Source organism: Meles meles, chromosome 6 (assembly GCF_922984935.1).
Source record: "Meles meles chromosome 6, mMelMel3.1 paternal haplotype, whole genome shotgun sequence".
Lineage (NCBI taxonomy): Eukaryota > Metazoa > Chordata > Mammalia > Carnivora > Mustelidae > Meles > Meles meles.
In genome coordinates this window covers 112,810,061-112,828,070 of record NC_060071.1, presented here as the reverse complement: position 1 = coordinate 112,828,070, position 18,010 = coordinate 112,810,061, and the positions used below count along the sequence as shown (strand labels likewise).

At 37.7% G+C, this 18,010-nt stretch overlaps 1 protein-coding gene across 1 annotated transcript in view; it reads right to left on the bottom strand.

The window, feature by feature from the left end:
- The window catches only part of HIF1A (hypoxia inducible factor 1 subunit alpha), a 41,671-nt gene extending 30,084 nt beyond the window's left edge, over positions 1-11,587 (bottom strand). Inside the window, exon 1 of the mRNA XM_046008500.1 lies at positions 11,166-11,587. Within this exon, the coding sequence (XP_045864456.1) occupies positions 11,166-11,200 (35 nt within the window). The 5' untranslated portion in view covers positions 11,201-11,587. The remainder of the gene's footprint in view (positions 1-11,165) is intronic.
- Between the last annotated feature and the right edge of the window lie 6,423 nt (positions 11,588-18,010).

Sequence of the window (18,010 nt, the reverse complement as noted above, 5' to 3'; positions counted from 1 at the left end):
GGCCTGAGAATCTCCTCCATAAGTTAGCAGGTAAGTACCAATGATGCCAGTCTGGAGAACACTTTGAGCCCCTCTGCTTTAAGAAAATACTTCATGTATCTTTCAAAAATACTCAAAGTAAAAAACTGTTCAACACCTCAAAATGGTTAAATACTTTCTCTAAAAAAAAAACCTGCCCAGAGGTGCCTGGGTGGCTCAGTGGGTTAAAGCCTCTGCCTTCAGCTCAGGTCATGATCCCACGGTACTGGGATCGAGCCCCGCATCGGGTTCTCTGCTCAGCAGGGAGCCTGCTTCCTTTCCTCTCTCTCTCTATGCCTATTTGTGATCTCTGTCAAATAAATAAAAATAAAATCTTAAAAAAAAAAAACACCTGCCCAAATGCTTTTATATATATATCCAACCTCTCAGAAATTAACACTGCCACATACTTAGGAACGCAAAAACTTACAAAATACACTAAGAACTTTGACTAGATTAGTCATGGGTTGACCTGTGGTATACATCACAATCACCAGTGGAACTTTTTTCCTAGATATCTGTGCCTAAATCCTAACCCTGAAAACTCAAATTGTAGACTTGGCATGTCTCTTTAAAAAACAATCTCCCAGATGATTCTGATTAGCACTCTTAGCTATTTAAGGTTTGTGCTTCACCTATGGGTACTTGTAAAGTTTACAAATTCTTACAGTTGATCCTAGCAAAAGGCCAAGAAACGGTAAGTCTACAAATTCCTGAGTCTCATCCCAAAATGACCAAATCAGAATCTCTGGGGGTGGGTACCTGGAAATCCTTTTATTAACTAAACACCCAGATGATTTTTAAGCCACGAAAGTTTGAAAACCATTAGAATGTCTTATAGCAGAGATTAAACAGGTTGGCCAGCAAATTCTGAAAAATAAGAAAAATTTATTTTTAGCTGCAACTACATACACATACCATGACAACTATGTTTTTCAGGCAGAATACTGCACTGAGTGGTTGGGTGATCCTGTATAGAACGACTGCTGGAAATGAGAAGCTAGAGGTACTATTCAATGACGAGCAAGTAATAAAGTCTGTGCTTAATATAACAGAAGGCTTCAAAGATGACCAAACGAAAAATGTAGTAACTGTAGAATGATTTTTTCAAGTCTTTGAAAAATTTTTAAAAATTAGTTTAAATCTCTTTATGAATGCCATAAACATAAAAGGGGTTGAGAATAACTGTCCACGAATAACAGCTGTGTGTTAGTGGCTTTACCCCACATCACCTACTCTATCACTCTTCTCCCTTTGCCCTCTCAGCTTGTAAATGCTTCTGTTTTCCTGATTTCATGCTTTTCGAGAGTAATAGAACTGAAACTGGAATTTAAGGTCAGTGACACTATATGAGTGTGTGGATGTGTGTATTCAGAAGAACATGTCCTTAATTACTTCCTTAAATATAACAGGAGATATGTAAGTTATAATAAGTATTTACACAACTGAAAAAATTCACATGTATTAGAATAAAGGTATACACATAGAAATCACACGCTGAAGATTTCTCCTATTTAGTTCTAAATCCTGACCATAATGAAGATTCTGGAAACAACAAATGAGCTCTCCTAAGCAAATGTCTTGGTCCTTCACCTATGCTAATCCATCCTATCCAATGTTAGCCAATAAATTCTCCCAACTAACTCTCTGATCCCTATTTCCTTGTATATAAAAAGGGAATGAATAACACTATTAGTAAGTGGCAGGTCTCAGATTCCACCTGAGACTGAAGTCCCCATATTTAATACAGCCTATGCCCTGCCACAAATCAGATGCTCAATAATATTTAAACCAAAATATTAAAGAAATTTGGGTATGTTTTTACTTAGGCAAAGAAATAACTACCTTCTTGTATTTGAAAAGGATGTCATATGGAAGGCAAGTTAGGTGATTTATTCAACTGCAGAGAGAAACACATGGGAGTTAAAAGATGGCAAGGGTTTTGATCAGGAGAATTAAAGCAATGTTAAAGGTGAACTTTAAGAATTTTTCAACTGTATTCTCATTCTGATGGTAATGTAAGAAAAAGGAAAAAGGCATATTCTGGATCATCTAAATGATCTCTACATAGGTCTCTATTTTTCCTACAAGCCTTCTGTTACATTTGTTTATGATCAAATTTGGTACCAAATGATCACAAAAAGGAACAGTTACATTTTTTAATGTGCACACTCAGAATAAGGTTGGTGGGTACATCTCAAAAGTTCACAGGGATTACTTTGCTTCAAAAGAGTTTTAAACATTAGTGAGTGTTAAGAAATGCAAGAATAAAAAACTTTCTAACATTTCAAGCTGCAAAAATGAAGACTATTTTGTGAGTGCTTTTGTGTGTGTCTTAAAAAATTCTCAAAGCAAATGATAACTTAGTAAACACAATTTAGAGAATACTACTGTGATAACTGATATTAATAACAAAACTTAAATATTAAAGTCTGTAATTTTCAAGAATCTCAAACTTGAAATTACTTAAAAATGAAAGATATAATACATAATGTATGTTATCAGTTAACACCAAAAACTCAGATGTGGCCCGAGTCATCAGAATTCAATGCTCTGCTTGACAAATTAGATGCACAAATATCCTTTGAATAAATGAATATATGATAATCTGTTACAGGCTATAGTGGTTAGATGCTAGAGTAACAGTCTTGGGATGAAACAAATTTTGGAACTACTGAACTAAATCAACTCATTCACATTACCCAAGAAAAATACCCCTTCCTCCATTCATGGTGAAGGCTTTAATTACTGGTTTGACATACAACCCATTTAAATATTTTAGCTATGTTCTCTGCGAAGGCAAGGAAATTCCAACTCTCCTCTGCAAACAGGTTAAAAGATACTTAATGAATTCCTGACGCCAACAGAGCATGGAAAAGTAGGCTTTCTTAACTTGCCATCTCCAACAGCCAAATAAAAAGCCTTTCTCCTTTACCATGATCACTATGGAAAATGATATTTTAAATAGCATGTGTATACCAAAAAAAAAAAAAAAAAAAAAGGCATCTTCATTTAATCTGTAAAAGGCCATTTATCAAAACAAAACAAAATCCCAAACCAATGTAGAGGAGAAGCATCACTAATATTCTTAACCCTCTTATATAGGTTCACTGATGGTATGGCCCAAAGGACATCATCCTTTGTCTGCTTGTCCCAAAGAAGGCTACAGTGATTCTCAGTAATATGAGACTTCAAGAGAGTGACTCTTCTGAAACTTAATAATTATTATAAAAACGAATCTAACAATAGTTTCTAGTTTAAGTCCTTACTTTGTGCCAAGAACTCTCTGTTTCACAAGGGTTAATATCTCTTTTATCCTCACAACAATCCTATAAGGTAAATATTATCATCCTAATTTACAGATGAGGAAAGTAAGACCTAGAGAGGTAATGCAACTTGTACAAGATCACATAGCTCTAAGTGGTAAAGCAAGCAGCCAACCTCGAAAGCCAAAGTTCTTAGCCATTAGTCATTACTATCTTTTCTTAAGAAAATGAAATGAAAACCCTAACCCAAAGAAGAGACTCAGCTTTCCAAAACGCACAGCAAGAATAGTTGCAGAACAGTTATGACTGGTAAAAAAAAAACAACAACAAAACTGTAGAATATGAATTTAGATGATTTTGAACAAAAACCTATAGCCCATTCATTACAATACCAGCAATGATCAAAAGTCCTAGATAAGGAGATAATTAATAACCTACACCAAGGCAATCAAATACTTTACAATATGACATTTGACTCAGGTAATCAGGGAACACCACTGACACAGTTAAAAATGGATAGTCCAAGCAAGGCAAACTGGCATTCAGCCAAGAGACTGATACATGGATACTAGAAAGGAGAGGGAGTTTCTTTTTACTTTTTTAAATACAAACTGTATGAATGCAGGCATGGGAATGCTAGGTGCCATCTTTCATAGCATACAGATACCCTGTCAGTGACTGAAAGAGGCCAACATGCAAGTAGAACAAAGGCATACAGGCAAAGTCATATTCAAGATAAAGTCAGGAATTAAAACTGTGAGGACACCACTTGAGACTCTGGTCCTACAACTCGTCCTACCACCAAAACTAGACCGTGTAAGCCAATAACTGGCTTTCCCCTTAAACTAGCTTGAGTTGTGTTTCATCACTGCAATAAAAAGAATCCCAATACACTTACAAACTCCCAAGTATTTCATATTAAAAACTTTAAGGATGACCAAGTACGACAAAGTGGCACTCTCCGACACTGCTAGAGAGTATAAACTGGTCCAAACTTTCTGGAAGTTTAGAGCAGACTTAAGGAACTTTTACTAAAGATAAAACAAGGTGAAGATACTTTCCATACATTTACCTAGCTAATTTTGGGCAGCCATACACATATGTCTCCTTCAGTAAACTTTTTTTAACTCAGTGCTCTAAATATACAGAATTGGCAGGCACTAACTTTTCACATACCTTAGAATAGGGCACTGGTTACTTTCAAGGCCAAGTATATGTGACATAGCTGTATTGATTAACAAAATACTTTTCTAGCCTGGTTCTAATACTATTAATATTTTTGAAACGACAAAAAAATAAAATTCAAGATTCAAGAAAGTTTCAAAGTAGCACAAGGCATTTCCAAGCATAAGAAAAATTCCTATGAAATATAGGACATAAAAGAGGAAAATAACGACTTCCATTAAACCTTTTAAAAACTTTAAAATCTCTCTGCTTCTTTCTCTTTGTTCATTCATTTTTTTGTTTCATTTGTTCATTCAAATACTTATTAAGAACTAACTCACTGTGTGCAAACATTCTCTTTCACATCATAAGTTTCAAATTCAGTCTATCTGTGATTGCCCATTTAAATATATTTCAATTTTATCACTGAAAAAAGGGGAAGGAGTCATTTTAGAGAAATTTGGTTAGCATCTTAATTTATAAGATCTCTAAGAACAGAAATACATCCCAACTCTTAAAGACTTAAAACTTTCTGCCTTTAAACCTTATGTTTATTTTTACCATACTATTTTTCAAGTGGAAAAACAGATTTTCACAACTATTAGGAAAAAAAGAGGCATCACAGGGAATGGTCACTAATGAGTGAAAACTGCAATATTAAGTAGAAGACCGTTAATTTGTCTAAATATATTGTGACTTTCAAAACAAGAAAGTGAAGAATCACAGTTAAGACTGATCACTAGATTTTTGTCCTATTTGCAAAACAAGAAAATTTAAAAATCACACTCTGAAATCATCTCTATGTTTAATATTATAACCAAATGAAATTTAAAAAAGAAAAACTCATAAATGACAGTTGAGGTCACCAGAATTAAAAGGTAATATGCTGGAGACCATTTTCTTATGAAAATAAGGCATTTCAATTATTTTTAAAATCTTTTTTTTTAAAGAATTATTTATTTATTTGACAGACAGAGATCACGAGTAGGCAGAGAAGCAGGCAGAGAGAGAGGGGGGAAGCAGGCTCCCTGCCGAGCAGAGAGACCGGATGCAGGGCTCCATCCCAGGACCCTATAGGATCATGACCTGAGCTGAAGGCAGAGGCTTTATTAACCCACTGAGCCACCCAGGCTCCCCCTTTTTAAAATCTTTTAAAATAAGTTACCAATTAAGTGACACTTTATCAACAAAAAAGCAGTTATAGACCTTTTTAATCAAGTATTTTTCTGAAAACACACTGGCAGATCAAATCTTTCTAAGTCCCTAGAAAAACTTAATTTTTATTTTAGAGGAGCTTCACTTCTCATAAAGCTTCCCTGACAACTGTTCTCTGTTGTTAACTTTTAAGCTGGTTATTACACACAAACAAACCCTTAAAAACACAACCTCCTCACCACATCCATTATCATAAAAACATAAGATAACAAATGTTGGGGAGGATATGGAGTAATAGGAACCCCTGTGCACTACTGTACAAATGTAAAATGGTGCAGTCCCTATGTAAAACAGTATGTGAGTTCCTCAAAAAAAGTCAAAAATAGCGTTACCATATGATCCAGCAACGTATTTCTGGGGATATATCCAAAAGATTGAAAACAAAATCTTAAAGAGATATTTGTATACCTGTGTTCACAGCAGCAGTATTTACAATAGCCAACAGGTGCAAGCAACCTTAAGTGTCCACAGGAAGATGAATGGATGAACAAAATGTGGCATATATTAGCCTTAAAAAAGGAGGAAATTTTCACACATGCCTACAACATGGGTGAATCTTGAAGACATTATGTTAAGTGAAATAGCAGCCACAAAAAGACAAAAAACTGCACGATTCCACATCTATAAAGTATTTACTAATCAAATTTGTAGTAGAATGATGGTTGTCAGGAACTAGTGGGGGTGGGGGACGGGACTGGGAGACCTGTTTAAATGGTTACAGTTTCAGTTTTACAAGGTAAAAAATTTCTGGTTACAAAATGTGAATATACTTAACACTCTTGAACTGTACACCTAGAAATGTTTAAGATGGGAATTTTTACATTACATATATGTATTTTTAACCACAATAACCTCATAGCACTTCAAAAGCTATGGAAAGTAAGTCATGAGGAAATCACTTAAATTTCCTTTTAATAAATTTAGATTTTATGTCTTACATTTTTCTAAAGGGTCATGTCTTGCAAATGATAAGGGTTTGATAGTTTTTATTTCAAAAAACATGAATTTTAATATAAAACTCAATACACATACAAAATAGTTAATTCCCTTTTTAAAAAAGATTATATTTCTTTTAAAGTGAGAGAATACAGGGGGAGGGGCAGAGGAAGAGGGAAGAGAATCTCAGCAGACTCCCCACCAGTGGAGGGGTGATGGGCTGGATCTCAGGACCCTGAGTTCATGACATGAGCTGAAATCAAGAGTCAGATGCTTAACAGACTGAGCCACCCAGATGCCCCCCAAATAGTTAATTCCTGATGCTCCAAAAAACAGAGAGGGATAAAATTACTTTTAAAATTCCAAGATCTAGTTATTTCAAAAATTCTTGCCAAACTCTTACCAAAAATATTGAGCAGTATGATTGACTTATCTTAGCTTCAATTTTTTTTTCTAGTTCTGTAGTTAAGCAGAAAAGATACACAACACATACACTGAAAGTAGCAGAAAGTGGGCTAAAATCCACCAACTGGATAATTAGTTCCATCATTTAAAAAAAAAAGGATTAAAAAAAGAATATTCTTATGAATTAAAATCAATTTCTTTTGTTTTTTTTAAAGATTTTATTTTTATTTATTTGACAGAGAGAGAGATCCAAAGTAGGTAGAGAGGCAGGCGGGGGGGGGGGGGGAGCAGGCTCCCTGCTGAGCAGAGACCCCAATGCGGGACTCGATCCCAGGACCCCGAGATCATGACCTGAGCCGAAGGCAGCGGCTTAACCCACTGAGCCACCCCGGTGCCCCTAAAATCAATTTCTTAATGGAAAACAAATCCACAACACATACTATTTTTTCCCACTTTAGAAACACTTATGTTAACAATCTTAGGTAAGAAGTGTCTAAATTATAGAAATTTTATTTTAAGAGGACACATTTAGGAACAAATACAATAATCTAACCAAATCTTTAATATCCACATATGGTAATAGTTTTTTTTCACCACCAAACATAATCAACTGTTACGGGTTCTTCAGAAAACATCAATAGAGACTAATCTCCCTCAGCCTCCTACACACATTCTTGACATACAATAATAGAATATAACCACAAAATCTTAACTTTGAGCCCACACAAAGATAATGGAAATCAGCAGGTAGAAAGATTGGACATTCCCCAAACTGCACAAAATGCTTTGTAGTGGACCACTGATATGAACTACCATAGTACAAGTAAAAGAATGTACAAACAGAGACTTCATACAAATCAAGCTTCCAAAATCAGACTAATATACAGTATGAAGCCTTGCCTTGAGAGAGAGAAGCCAATAGTTTTAACTGGTGAAATTCAAAAGTAAAGTTCTTCTATCATGTAGGCTCACATTCTTTAATGGAAGTATTTTATTAACTCATTATGTTTAGCAAAGATAAATATAAAATTGTCTACTCTCAACTGTGGTGTCAAGACAAAAAATGTTTTAAGTTACTGCCACTCCAAGACTACAGTGTCTTGCACATACTTGCTGAGAGTAGTATATGTGTTTATGACTCTAGTCTCTGAAATCCAGAGTAAATTCAAGTGGCCTATTTGGGGAGGAAAGAGGGGTATACAAAATTGTGAAGAAGGGGATAGAGAACAAATACTCAAGAAGAATAATTGGTGCTAGATGCCAACATAACCCAGGGGTGTACTGTTTTAGATGGGAAAGAACCCCCTTTCTCTTTAAATCTGAATCCAGTGTTAGTCTTTTCATTTTTAGGAGATTTAGACAAAAGATGCATGAAGGTGGGGAGGAGAACTAACACAAGAAATATTTGGAAACACCTGCAAAAAAAAAGTGTGTTTAAGTGTTGTGTAAATTTAAACTAGGACTTCAATAGGTAACAACTATTTTCAATTATAGTGTTACCAAGATTCCTAAACCAGACAGACACTGAACATTACCTCATTTAATCTTCACAATAACCTCTGAGATAGTTGCTATTATTGTCATCATTTCAAAAGGAAGAAATAGGCTCAGAATCATACAGTAACTTGCCCAAGCTCACAAAGATAACAAGTGAAAAACTGGACTCTTAGTTTTAATTAAGAAGTGTCTGGGTCCAGATCCTATGTTCTCAACTACCAGGCATGTTCTTCTTCAAAAAAGAAAATCAAAGTAAAATTATAACAAGATGAGAGCTTACTAATACATTAGAGAGCTTCTTGACTTTTAATGACCAAAAGTTAAAGAAGTTAAGAAATGTCCATTCTCAGAGATTTTAGTGATCCAATAACTAGTTTTGGATACTGAAGGAGTCTGGCCTGAAACCTGGAAGAGAACAATAAACCACTTAACCTTCCCTTTGAAATCTAAAAAACTGATATTAAGGTGCTATTAAGTCTAGTCTCTACCTACTGCTAAGGAATCATCATGAAATTCCCTGTTAAACCCATTATAACCATATCCATCCTCTGTTCTGATTTCTTCCAATGCTTCCGTTTTTGATTTTCCTAGACCTTCTTTCAAGGAAACAAGTCTGTCTCCCCAACCTGGGCTCAAGAGCACATTTAAAGTGGAAAAACTGTAAGGAGAAAATACCTTGCCCCATAATCTCTCAGTTACCTTTTCAAAAAGTTTTAAAATCATCAGTCAGAAAATGGCAAAAACCAGAAAGTGATTAAAAAAAAACACAACAAATAACATCTAAAAGTTGAGTAGCCACTTACTGTTTAACTTTCAAGTTATAAGAACCTCTGTATTAAGAAATATGACTCAATCTGACCCAAGTTTGCTGAATTTTCAAATGAGAATGTTTTTGAAAGTAACAGATGGGACTGAGCAAAATCTAAGAATCAGTTTAGAATTGGGAGTGATGCACAGTAACTAATTCATTTATATTAAAGCTGCTTGTGATATCCCAAATGATGAACTGCAAAGGAAAAATGAGTACAATATTACATATAAAAGGGGACTGGTGCATAACTTGATGCACAATATTATTATGATTCAGCATATAATAAGGACTGAAAATTGGCACTACACGGAGGTAATCTGCTTTACGTTTATAATCTAGCAGCCTCATCATTTCATCAAAAGCACTGTAATCACTTCTGCAAAATTAATTGCAATTAATTCCTGTCAACTCTTGGAATTAAATCTAGACCTGTTTACTCACTTTTTGAATTTTATAAGAGCTTTCTCCGGTGTACACAAACTGAGAATTTATCATTCCACTAAATAAAGACCAAAATGATATCTACAAAACAGCACCACCACCACCAAGTTTATCTTCTGCTGATACTGATTAGGAAAGTTAATCTCTCCCAGAAGAGTGGAAGGATTTTAAGGAGTAAAGCTTATACTAACCACAACTCTTACAAATCTCCATTCCTGAAAATGGTTTCCACAAAGGTTAAAATACCCAAACTGTACAAACTATATGTGTGTGTGGGGGTGGGGTGGGGTGTGGAATACTATTAATTCCACTGGTTCCGCTTACAATTCTTAATCCTATCATGTACCACCTAGACTCAAACTTGAAGGTGTTTTAAAAACTTGCAATAAGTTCTAACAGAACGATTATTTTCGTCGGATATATCTAGAAGGCTTTCCTTTAATATACTTTAATTTCATGAAAATAAGACAGTTCTAAAAATGCTGAAGCTACATTTCATTTGCTACGATCACATCCTTTTTTCCCCCCATTTCATTAATATTTTTTGCCTAAATTCTGCCGGCCCCTATATTTTCACTAAGATACTTTTAAGAATGAATGAGGCACATATTAATTTATAACGTCTGGGCTCTCTTGACAGCTGATATAAATACAAGTACTCAATTCTGATGTTCTCTTTAAAATGTGACGATTTCTCCAAATTTCCGTTACTCTCTTAGTCTAAACGAGTTTTTCAAGGCGATTAAAACAAAGCAAAACAAAACAAAACCCGCACGTGCAAACTAAAGTTAGCATCTGCAAGCCACCGAGACAAATCCCTAATGCACAAAGGCAAAGACCCCCGCCGCGGCTAGACAACCGCACGGCCAGATCGCATCCGACCACGCGAGCCCCTCGGTGGGAAACCCAGGGCCCCGAGCCCATTGGGAAGCCAGGACCAGCGTGCAGGGTCCTCCCCGGGGCCGAGTTTGCCCTGGAACCGGAGAGAATGGGGGCGGGAAGGAGCGGAAGCTCGGGTGCAAACGGCGGCGACCGAGCTGCGGCTCGTTTCTCTTCCCGGGGTTTTCGGGCTAGGGGAAGTCCACCCGGATGGGGGTAGAGGGCAGGCCGGGTTTTCAAGGCGGGCAGGAGGGCGGTGCGAGGCCCAGGCGGGGGGGAGGCGACGGCTAGCAAGGCTCGGCTCCCGACCCCCGAAAGCACTTTCGATGCGTCTCCCACCCCCCACGACAAGATGGCGACGTGGGCAGTGGGGGAGCCCGGCCGGCGAGCCTGGGGGAGAGAGGAGGGGAGAAGAGGCAGAAACAAAAAGGCGCCCCCCCACCCCGGAACGCTGAGGCCGGCCCGCGAGCCCGAGGCGGCGGGCGGGCGGGGGCATCGGCGGAGAACGCGACTGGCGGAAGAAATGGGCTTACTTTTTTTTGTCGTTCGCGCCGCCGGCGCCCTCCATGGCGAATCGGTCCCCGCGAAGCCTTCACGGCCGGCCGCCCCCAGGCTCGCTCCGGCCTAAGCACTCGTTCCCTCCACACGCGGGGAGAGAAGAGGAGGCACGTCCAGAGGTGGGAGGTGCAAGGCGGGAAACCCCTCGTAAAACGCAGGCAGGAGGAGCAGGAGGCAATCGCGAGGGTTCAGGTCCGGCTCCGAAGAGCCTCCCCTCCGACTGCTTGTCAAGGCCTGGCCCAACGCACTGGCCGAAGCGGCGACGAGGCCAATTCTCGCGTCCCCTCAGACGAGGAGGCTCTGTGCACTGAGGAGCTGAGGCAGAGGCAGGGGGCGGGCAAGGGCGGAGGCGCGCTCGGCGGCGCGCAGGGGATAGGGGGAGGAGGGTGTCGGGGGCGCGCCCGCCCGCGGAGCCCTGCTCGCGCACACGCAAGCCCGCCTCACCTGAGGGGAGGCGGGTTCCCTGAAAGCCAATGGCGAGGGACGCAGGCGGCCAGTCCCACCCCAACCCACGTCTGCCTCAGCCAATCAGGAGGCGGTCAGCTGAGGCACAGCTGGGACGCGCTGCCGCGCTCACGTGCTCGTCTGTGTGCAGCTGCGGAGGAAAGAGAAAGGAGCTGGGGTGCGGCCAACGTGGGTTTGGGGACGCTCTGCCTTCTTAGGGAAAGCTGTGGCTGGCTTTGGGAGGCGCTGCTGAGAAGGGATTGGGGTTTTGGGTCTAAAGCCTGCATCACATTTCCTGCTCCCGGTGCAGCAAGTCTCCCGCTCTCTTTTTCTTCTATGGCTGTGTTGTGCAGGGTTGCCGCCAGCTCTCCTAAGTTCCAGTTTAACAAAGCCGACTTTTCGCGTCGTGGCAGAAAACCCTTTCGCCCCTTTGCTTAGATGTGTTCCAGTGGGGTTTTTCTTGCCAGGTTATCCAACCACCGGCCCTATCACCAACCGCGCTCTTTGCCGTAGAACACAAGGGTACAGTCCTTGTCCACTACATTTTTCTGTGATGAAGTTTGGTTACTGAATAAATGCAAATAAAAATATAAAGCAAACAAACCCCTCATGCTGTAAACTTCTCTACGGAAGTAGTTAAGGTAACAGGGAAATTTTAAAATCTGAAATTATTTTAGCATTTAGAAATAGGGGTAAGTGGCTTTAATAAAAGAGTATAAACCAGAATTTCAGGGAAGGAGGAAAAAATGGCTTTAGGTAGATTTTCATTTTACTTTCTCGTTGTTTGTAAAAGAGCCAAAAATAATTTTAGACTGGGAAAAGATGAGACTCATTACCTTTAATTCATTGTGTAGGCTGAAAAGAGGAAGGATTCTCCAAACCCACCACCCAGAATTGGGCAAGGAGGGGACTGCTGAGCCGAAGTTAACTCGATGTGGTGGCAGCCAGTATTGTCTGCTTGCTAACCGGAGTTTGCAATCCTCTGAGTAAAATTTAATCATTATTTGGATTTGAAAGTATATATTTCAAGACTGTCAGTCTTTTAAACAAAGAATGTATTTTGAGTTCAACAAAGAATCATTGCAATTTCATCTCCCCTGGACAGTGGATTATTTTACTTCTCACATTTGTCTTATTAGTTACATTTACAATCCTGCTTTGAATTGTATATTATTGTGCGAGCACATATTATTGTGGATATCTGTAGTGGATTCAGTTATATTGATGTGTAAAAACAAAGGTCTATATAACATAGCACTAAACTGTTAACAATTGATTCATCAAGCACCGTATTTTAACTGGTCAGTAGACCCATAAAGACATAAAGACTGATCTTAATGTTAGTTGTTTTGTTTTTGTTTTGTTTTGTTTTTTAGATATACGTTGCTGAATGATATGTTTTCTTTAAAAATACCATTGGAAATGCCTGAAAAGAGGAAAGGACCAAAAATATTTACTCATGTTTTGTTTTTTAATTCTGAAATGGATAACTTGGGAAAATACAAACCTTTTAAGTTAACATCCTGAAAACTCAATGTTAAACATAGTGAGTGATGCCAGTCAGGAGTGAGTTTGGATATAGACTCTGACACTTACTAACAAGTTATTTAATTTCTCAGTGCCTCAGTTTACTCATTTATGTCTATGTCACAGAATTATGGCATAACTCAGCAAGATAATACATTGTAAAGCACGTAGAATAATACCTGGCACATAGTAATCAGTCAATAAATGTTAGCATTAGTATTGTTGGTGTGTTTTTTTTCCATTATTATTCTTATTATTACCCCCAGATTTGTGCCTCTGCTAGTAATAATTACTTGGGCCTCTGCCACAGTTCAGCAAGTTTTAACTATCCAGAATGTCTATTATGTTAATATAAGTCCACATATATTCTCTATTTTCAACTTTGGAACTGCCCATGGGTTCCTATTCTTGTATGTAAACATGATGGCAGAGATCTTCAATCAGTTTCTTTCTCATTATACTTGTAAGGAATTCTCTTTAGCCAGTGATTACAGTCCAACTGTATAATGTTTGTTATATAAACACAGAGCATTTAAAAGAAAAAGATTTTATTTATTTATTTGCCAGAGCAAGAGACCACAAGCAGAGGGAGCAGCAGGCAGAGGGAGAAGCAGGCAGAGGGAGAATCACGTTCCCTGCTCAGCAGAGTGCCTACTGCGGGGCTCCATCCCAGGACCCTAGGATCATGACTTGAGCCAAAGCGGATGCTTAACCAACTGAGCCACCCAGGTACCCCAAGATCATTCTGTAATAGCAAATCTAAATCACTGAAAAAACAATTTGAGCATTTCAGAAGTTTAAAGCGGAAGGATAATTTAATCAGCAAAAGATATTTTTGAACATTCATTAAATTTACCCCCAAAATATGTAGAATATGCTGTTTTATGTGTGAAGAAATATGTATGTATATATGTTTATACACACATATACATATATGAGCATGGAAAGCAGTAATCAGTTTGGTTTCACATAATTACAAATGAGCCAAATAGTATTCCATAATCCAAACAGTCCTGTTAAGTAACAGAATTTGAAAAAGCAAAGTTTTCTTGGAATACAATTTTAAATCATTCTCTTTATAACCACGTATTAATAAATGTATTTAGATTATTACAATTTAAATAATCCTTAGTGAATAGTCTTATTTATTCCTTGTGTAAGTGTTCAAATTTGAATCCAAAATACTCTGCAGAATTTTCTATGTAGACTGACAGATGACTTGCAAATGACTTGACTCTTAACCCATATTAGTAGGAAGCAGGAAGTTGGGCAGTGATTGAGGAGGAGGCAAGGTAAAACTTGAAATTTGGATTACTACTAAGTAATATGAAGCACTGACACTTTTAAAGAGTGAAACACATCAGATTCAGATAGTTTAGAATTTATCCAACTGTATGGGAAGAACTTGTAGTCACTTAGTGAGTCTTGTCTTATTATTACTCTTTCTTCCTCCCCCACCTTCGACCTATTGTAATGTAAGAACAATAACAGACCAAAAGTAGGAGATCATTTGGAAGGAAAGTACTTAAGAGAGAACACATTAAAAACCTTTTGTTTTTTTCTTTCAAGGATGAAAACAAAATAAATACCTATATTTGTCTGAGAGAATAAGAATAACCTGAAAATTTGCCACTAGCACTTTTTAATTCTGGTGGAGATTTTAAGCATAATTTTACAGAGAAATGCTGAAAGATTTTCAGTTTCTGGCGCAACATGTAAAGAGCTTGGAAGCTCCCATTCTCACAATAAGAAAATAAAGCTGAACAAACTGAAAACCAACAATTCTTAGATCCATCCGAGAATTGAGGTCACTGAGCAAACTGCTGCCCTGAAAACTGAAGAGACAGACGGCTAGAGTGAATCGCAGCTTACCGGAAGATCACGGTTTTACCAGGAGCAGAAGCCAGCAGCTGAAGCCAACATGACAGTTGGAGCAAATATCAGTGGGAATACTTTAAATTCTAATTGTGGAATTGCTGGAGGCTCTGCGTAGACCTGCTTGAGAGCTAAAAATTCAATGGCTCAGCCTTAGAGGTGTCCCATAACTTTTCTCAGTTTTACCTTCAGGAGCCCTTAAATACATTCTCACTGTGAAGATCTGAGAAATCTTCATGGGGGAGGGGAAAAGTCACTTTTAAAAATACTCCCAGAGTACTCAGTTCTTCTTAAGAAGAGATGCTCTCAAAGGAAACTATTTTGCCAAAGCCTAACTGACCATGCAGGGAGAAAACCCAACTCCAGCCCCCTCTCGACTCAACTCAGGCTCATTAAAAGACTGAGCACTAAGAAAAGGAATATAGGATGCTTTCCTTCCTCCCACACCTGACCATACTACCACATCAATAGGACTTTTGTGTCATGGTAGGGAATTGTAGCTAAAAGAACTGCAAACCTCAGACCCTATTTAAAGAGTCACGTAGGGACATCCAAAGACAACATGAGAAACAAAAACACGGACACTAGAGGCAATTTTAGCCTCAGACACCACAGCTACAGCAAACAATAATGCAGCCTAACTCTTAGCCAGATAAACATAAAACCTCATGGTGAAGTTCTATCTACCTAACTTCCTTGGACCTGACATAGCATGTCTGGCTTTCAACAAAAAATTTGTAAGACATACTAAAAGGCAAAAACACAATCTGAAGGGCTAAACCAAACATCAGAATGAGACTCAGATGTTGAGAGATTTTGGAATTATCAGACCTGGAGTAAAATAGTTATGATCAATGTGCTAAGGGTTGGGTTTTTTGTTTGTTTTTTTTTTAAGATTTTATTTATTTATTTGACAGGGAGAGAGAGAACACAGGTGGTGAGGGAGAATCAGGCTCCCCACAGAGTAGGGGGGCCCAGTGTGGGGTTTGATCACAGGACCCTTAAACCATGATCTGAGCTGAAGATAGTCACTTAACCAACTGAGCCACCCAGGCACCCAACATGCTGAGGGTTCTAATGGAAAAAGTGAACAACATTCAAGAACAGATGGGTAATATCAGTAATGATATAAAAAAATGCTAGAAATGAAAAACTATGTAACAGAAATAAAGAATGCTTTCGGTGGACTCATCAATAGACTGGACACAGCCGAGGAGAGAATGAAAGCTTGAAAGGATTATCAGTGCAAACTTCCAAAACTGAAATGCAAAGGAGACAAATTACTGATAAAGATGGAACAAAATATCCAAGAACTGTGTGACAATTACAGAAGGTTTAATGGAAATACCATAAGGGGAAGAGAGAGAAACACAAGAAATGTTTGAAGAACTAATGACTGAAAATTTTCCAAAATTAATGACAGCAAATCACAAATCCAGGAAGCTCAGAGAATACCAAGCAGATGAATACTAAAAAAAAATCTAAGGTCAGACATAGCATATTCACACTTCTGAGAACCAAAGACAAAGAGAAAAAAATTTTTAAGGAGTTAGGTAGGGGATGGGGTAGAAATACCTATTTTAGAAGGGGAAGGAAAAGAATTACATTGGACTTCTCTTCAGAGATCTTGCAAACAAGAAGAGAGTGGAGTGAAATGTTTAAAGTGTTGAAGGATGAAAACTCACTGATCTAGAATGTTCCCAGTCAAATTGTCCTTCAAAGGTGAAGGAAAAATAAAAATAAAAAATTCTTGCCAGTAGACCTGCCTTGCAAGAAATGTTAAAGAGTTTTCAGAGACAAAGAAAAAAATATGGGTTGGAAACTCAAACCTACATTTAAAAAAAAAAGAAAGAAAGAAGAGTGTTACAGAAAAAATAAATGAAGGTAAGTTTTTTTTTATTTTTCTTTGTTGTTCTAACAAATAATTTGATCAGAAAAATAATAGTAAAATTATATTCAATGGTTATATCTCATGGACAAATGAAATGATTGACAGCAATGTTAAAAGGGACAGAAGGGAGGAATGGGGAAAACTCTCATAGCTATTTGCATTGCTGGTAAAGAAGTATAATGCTATTTGAAAGTAGAGTTGGATTAAACACACTGCAAACTGTAGGGTAACCCCTATTTTTTTTCTTCATCCCACCTCTGTCCCCACCCCTTTCCTGGGTCCAGGTTTTGTTTTGTTTTTTTTTAAGTCTCATTAAAAAGAAGAAGAAAAGGTAATCATGTAGAATAAATCAGATGAAATGTTTATCTTTAAAACCAAAAAGGCAGAAAAAGAGTGGAATCCAAAAAAGAAATGAAGGACAAGAGCTACAGATAGAATCCCAAAGTTTCAATGAAACAAAAACAAAAACAAAACAAACATAAAATCTCCTGAAATGAATAAGAAATTATAGTGAGATTGTAGGATATCAGGTTAATATAGAAAAGTCAGTTGCTTTTCTGTATCCAGAAATGAGCAGTTGGAATTTGAATTAAAATCATAGCAGCACTGATTAGAGTTAACAATACTGTATTGTATACTTGGAAGTTGCTATGAGAGTAGTGTTTTCATGTTCTCACCATAACAAGAACAACAAGATGGTAATTATGTGAGGTAAAAGAGTGTTAACTAATCTTTTGTGGTAAGCGCTTTGCAACATATACGTGTATCAAATCATCACATTGTACACCCTAAACTTACACAGTGTTATATATTAATTATACCTCAGTAGAGCTGGAGGGAAAAACACAACACCATTTACATTAGCATTCCTCCTCAAAAGAAAGAAATACTTAGGTATAAATCTAACTTAATATGCACAAGACCTATGTGAGGAAAACTATGAAAATTCTCAGAAAAAAAATCAAAGATTTAATAAGCAGAGATTTCATGTTCACGGATAGGAAAACTCAATATTGTTAAGATATCAGTTCTTTCCTCAGTTTATCTATAGACTCAATGCAATCCAAACCCTGGAGGTTACTT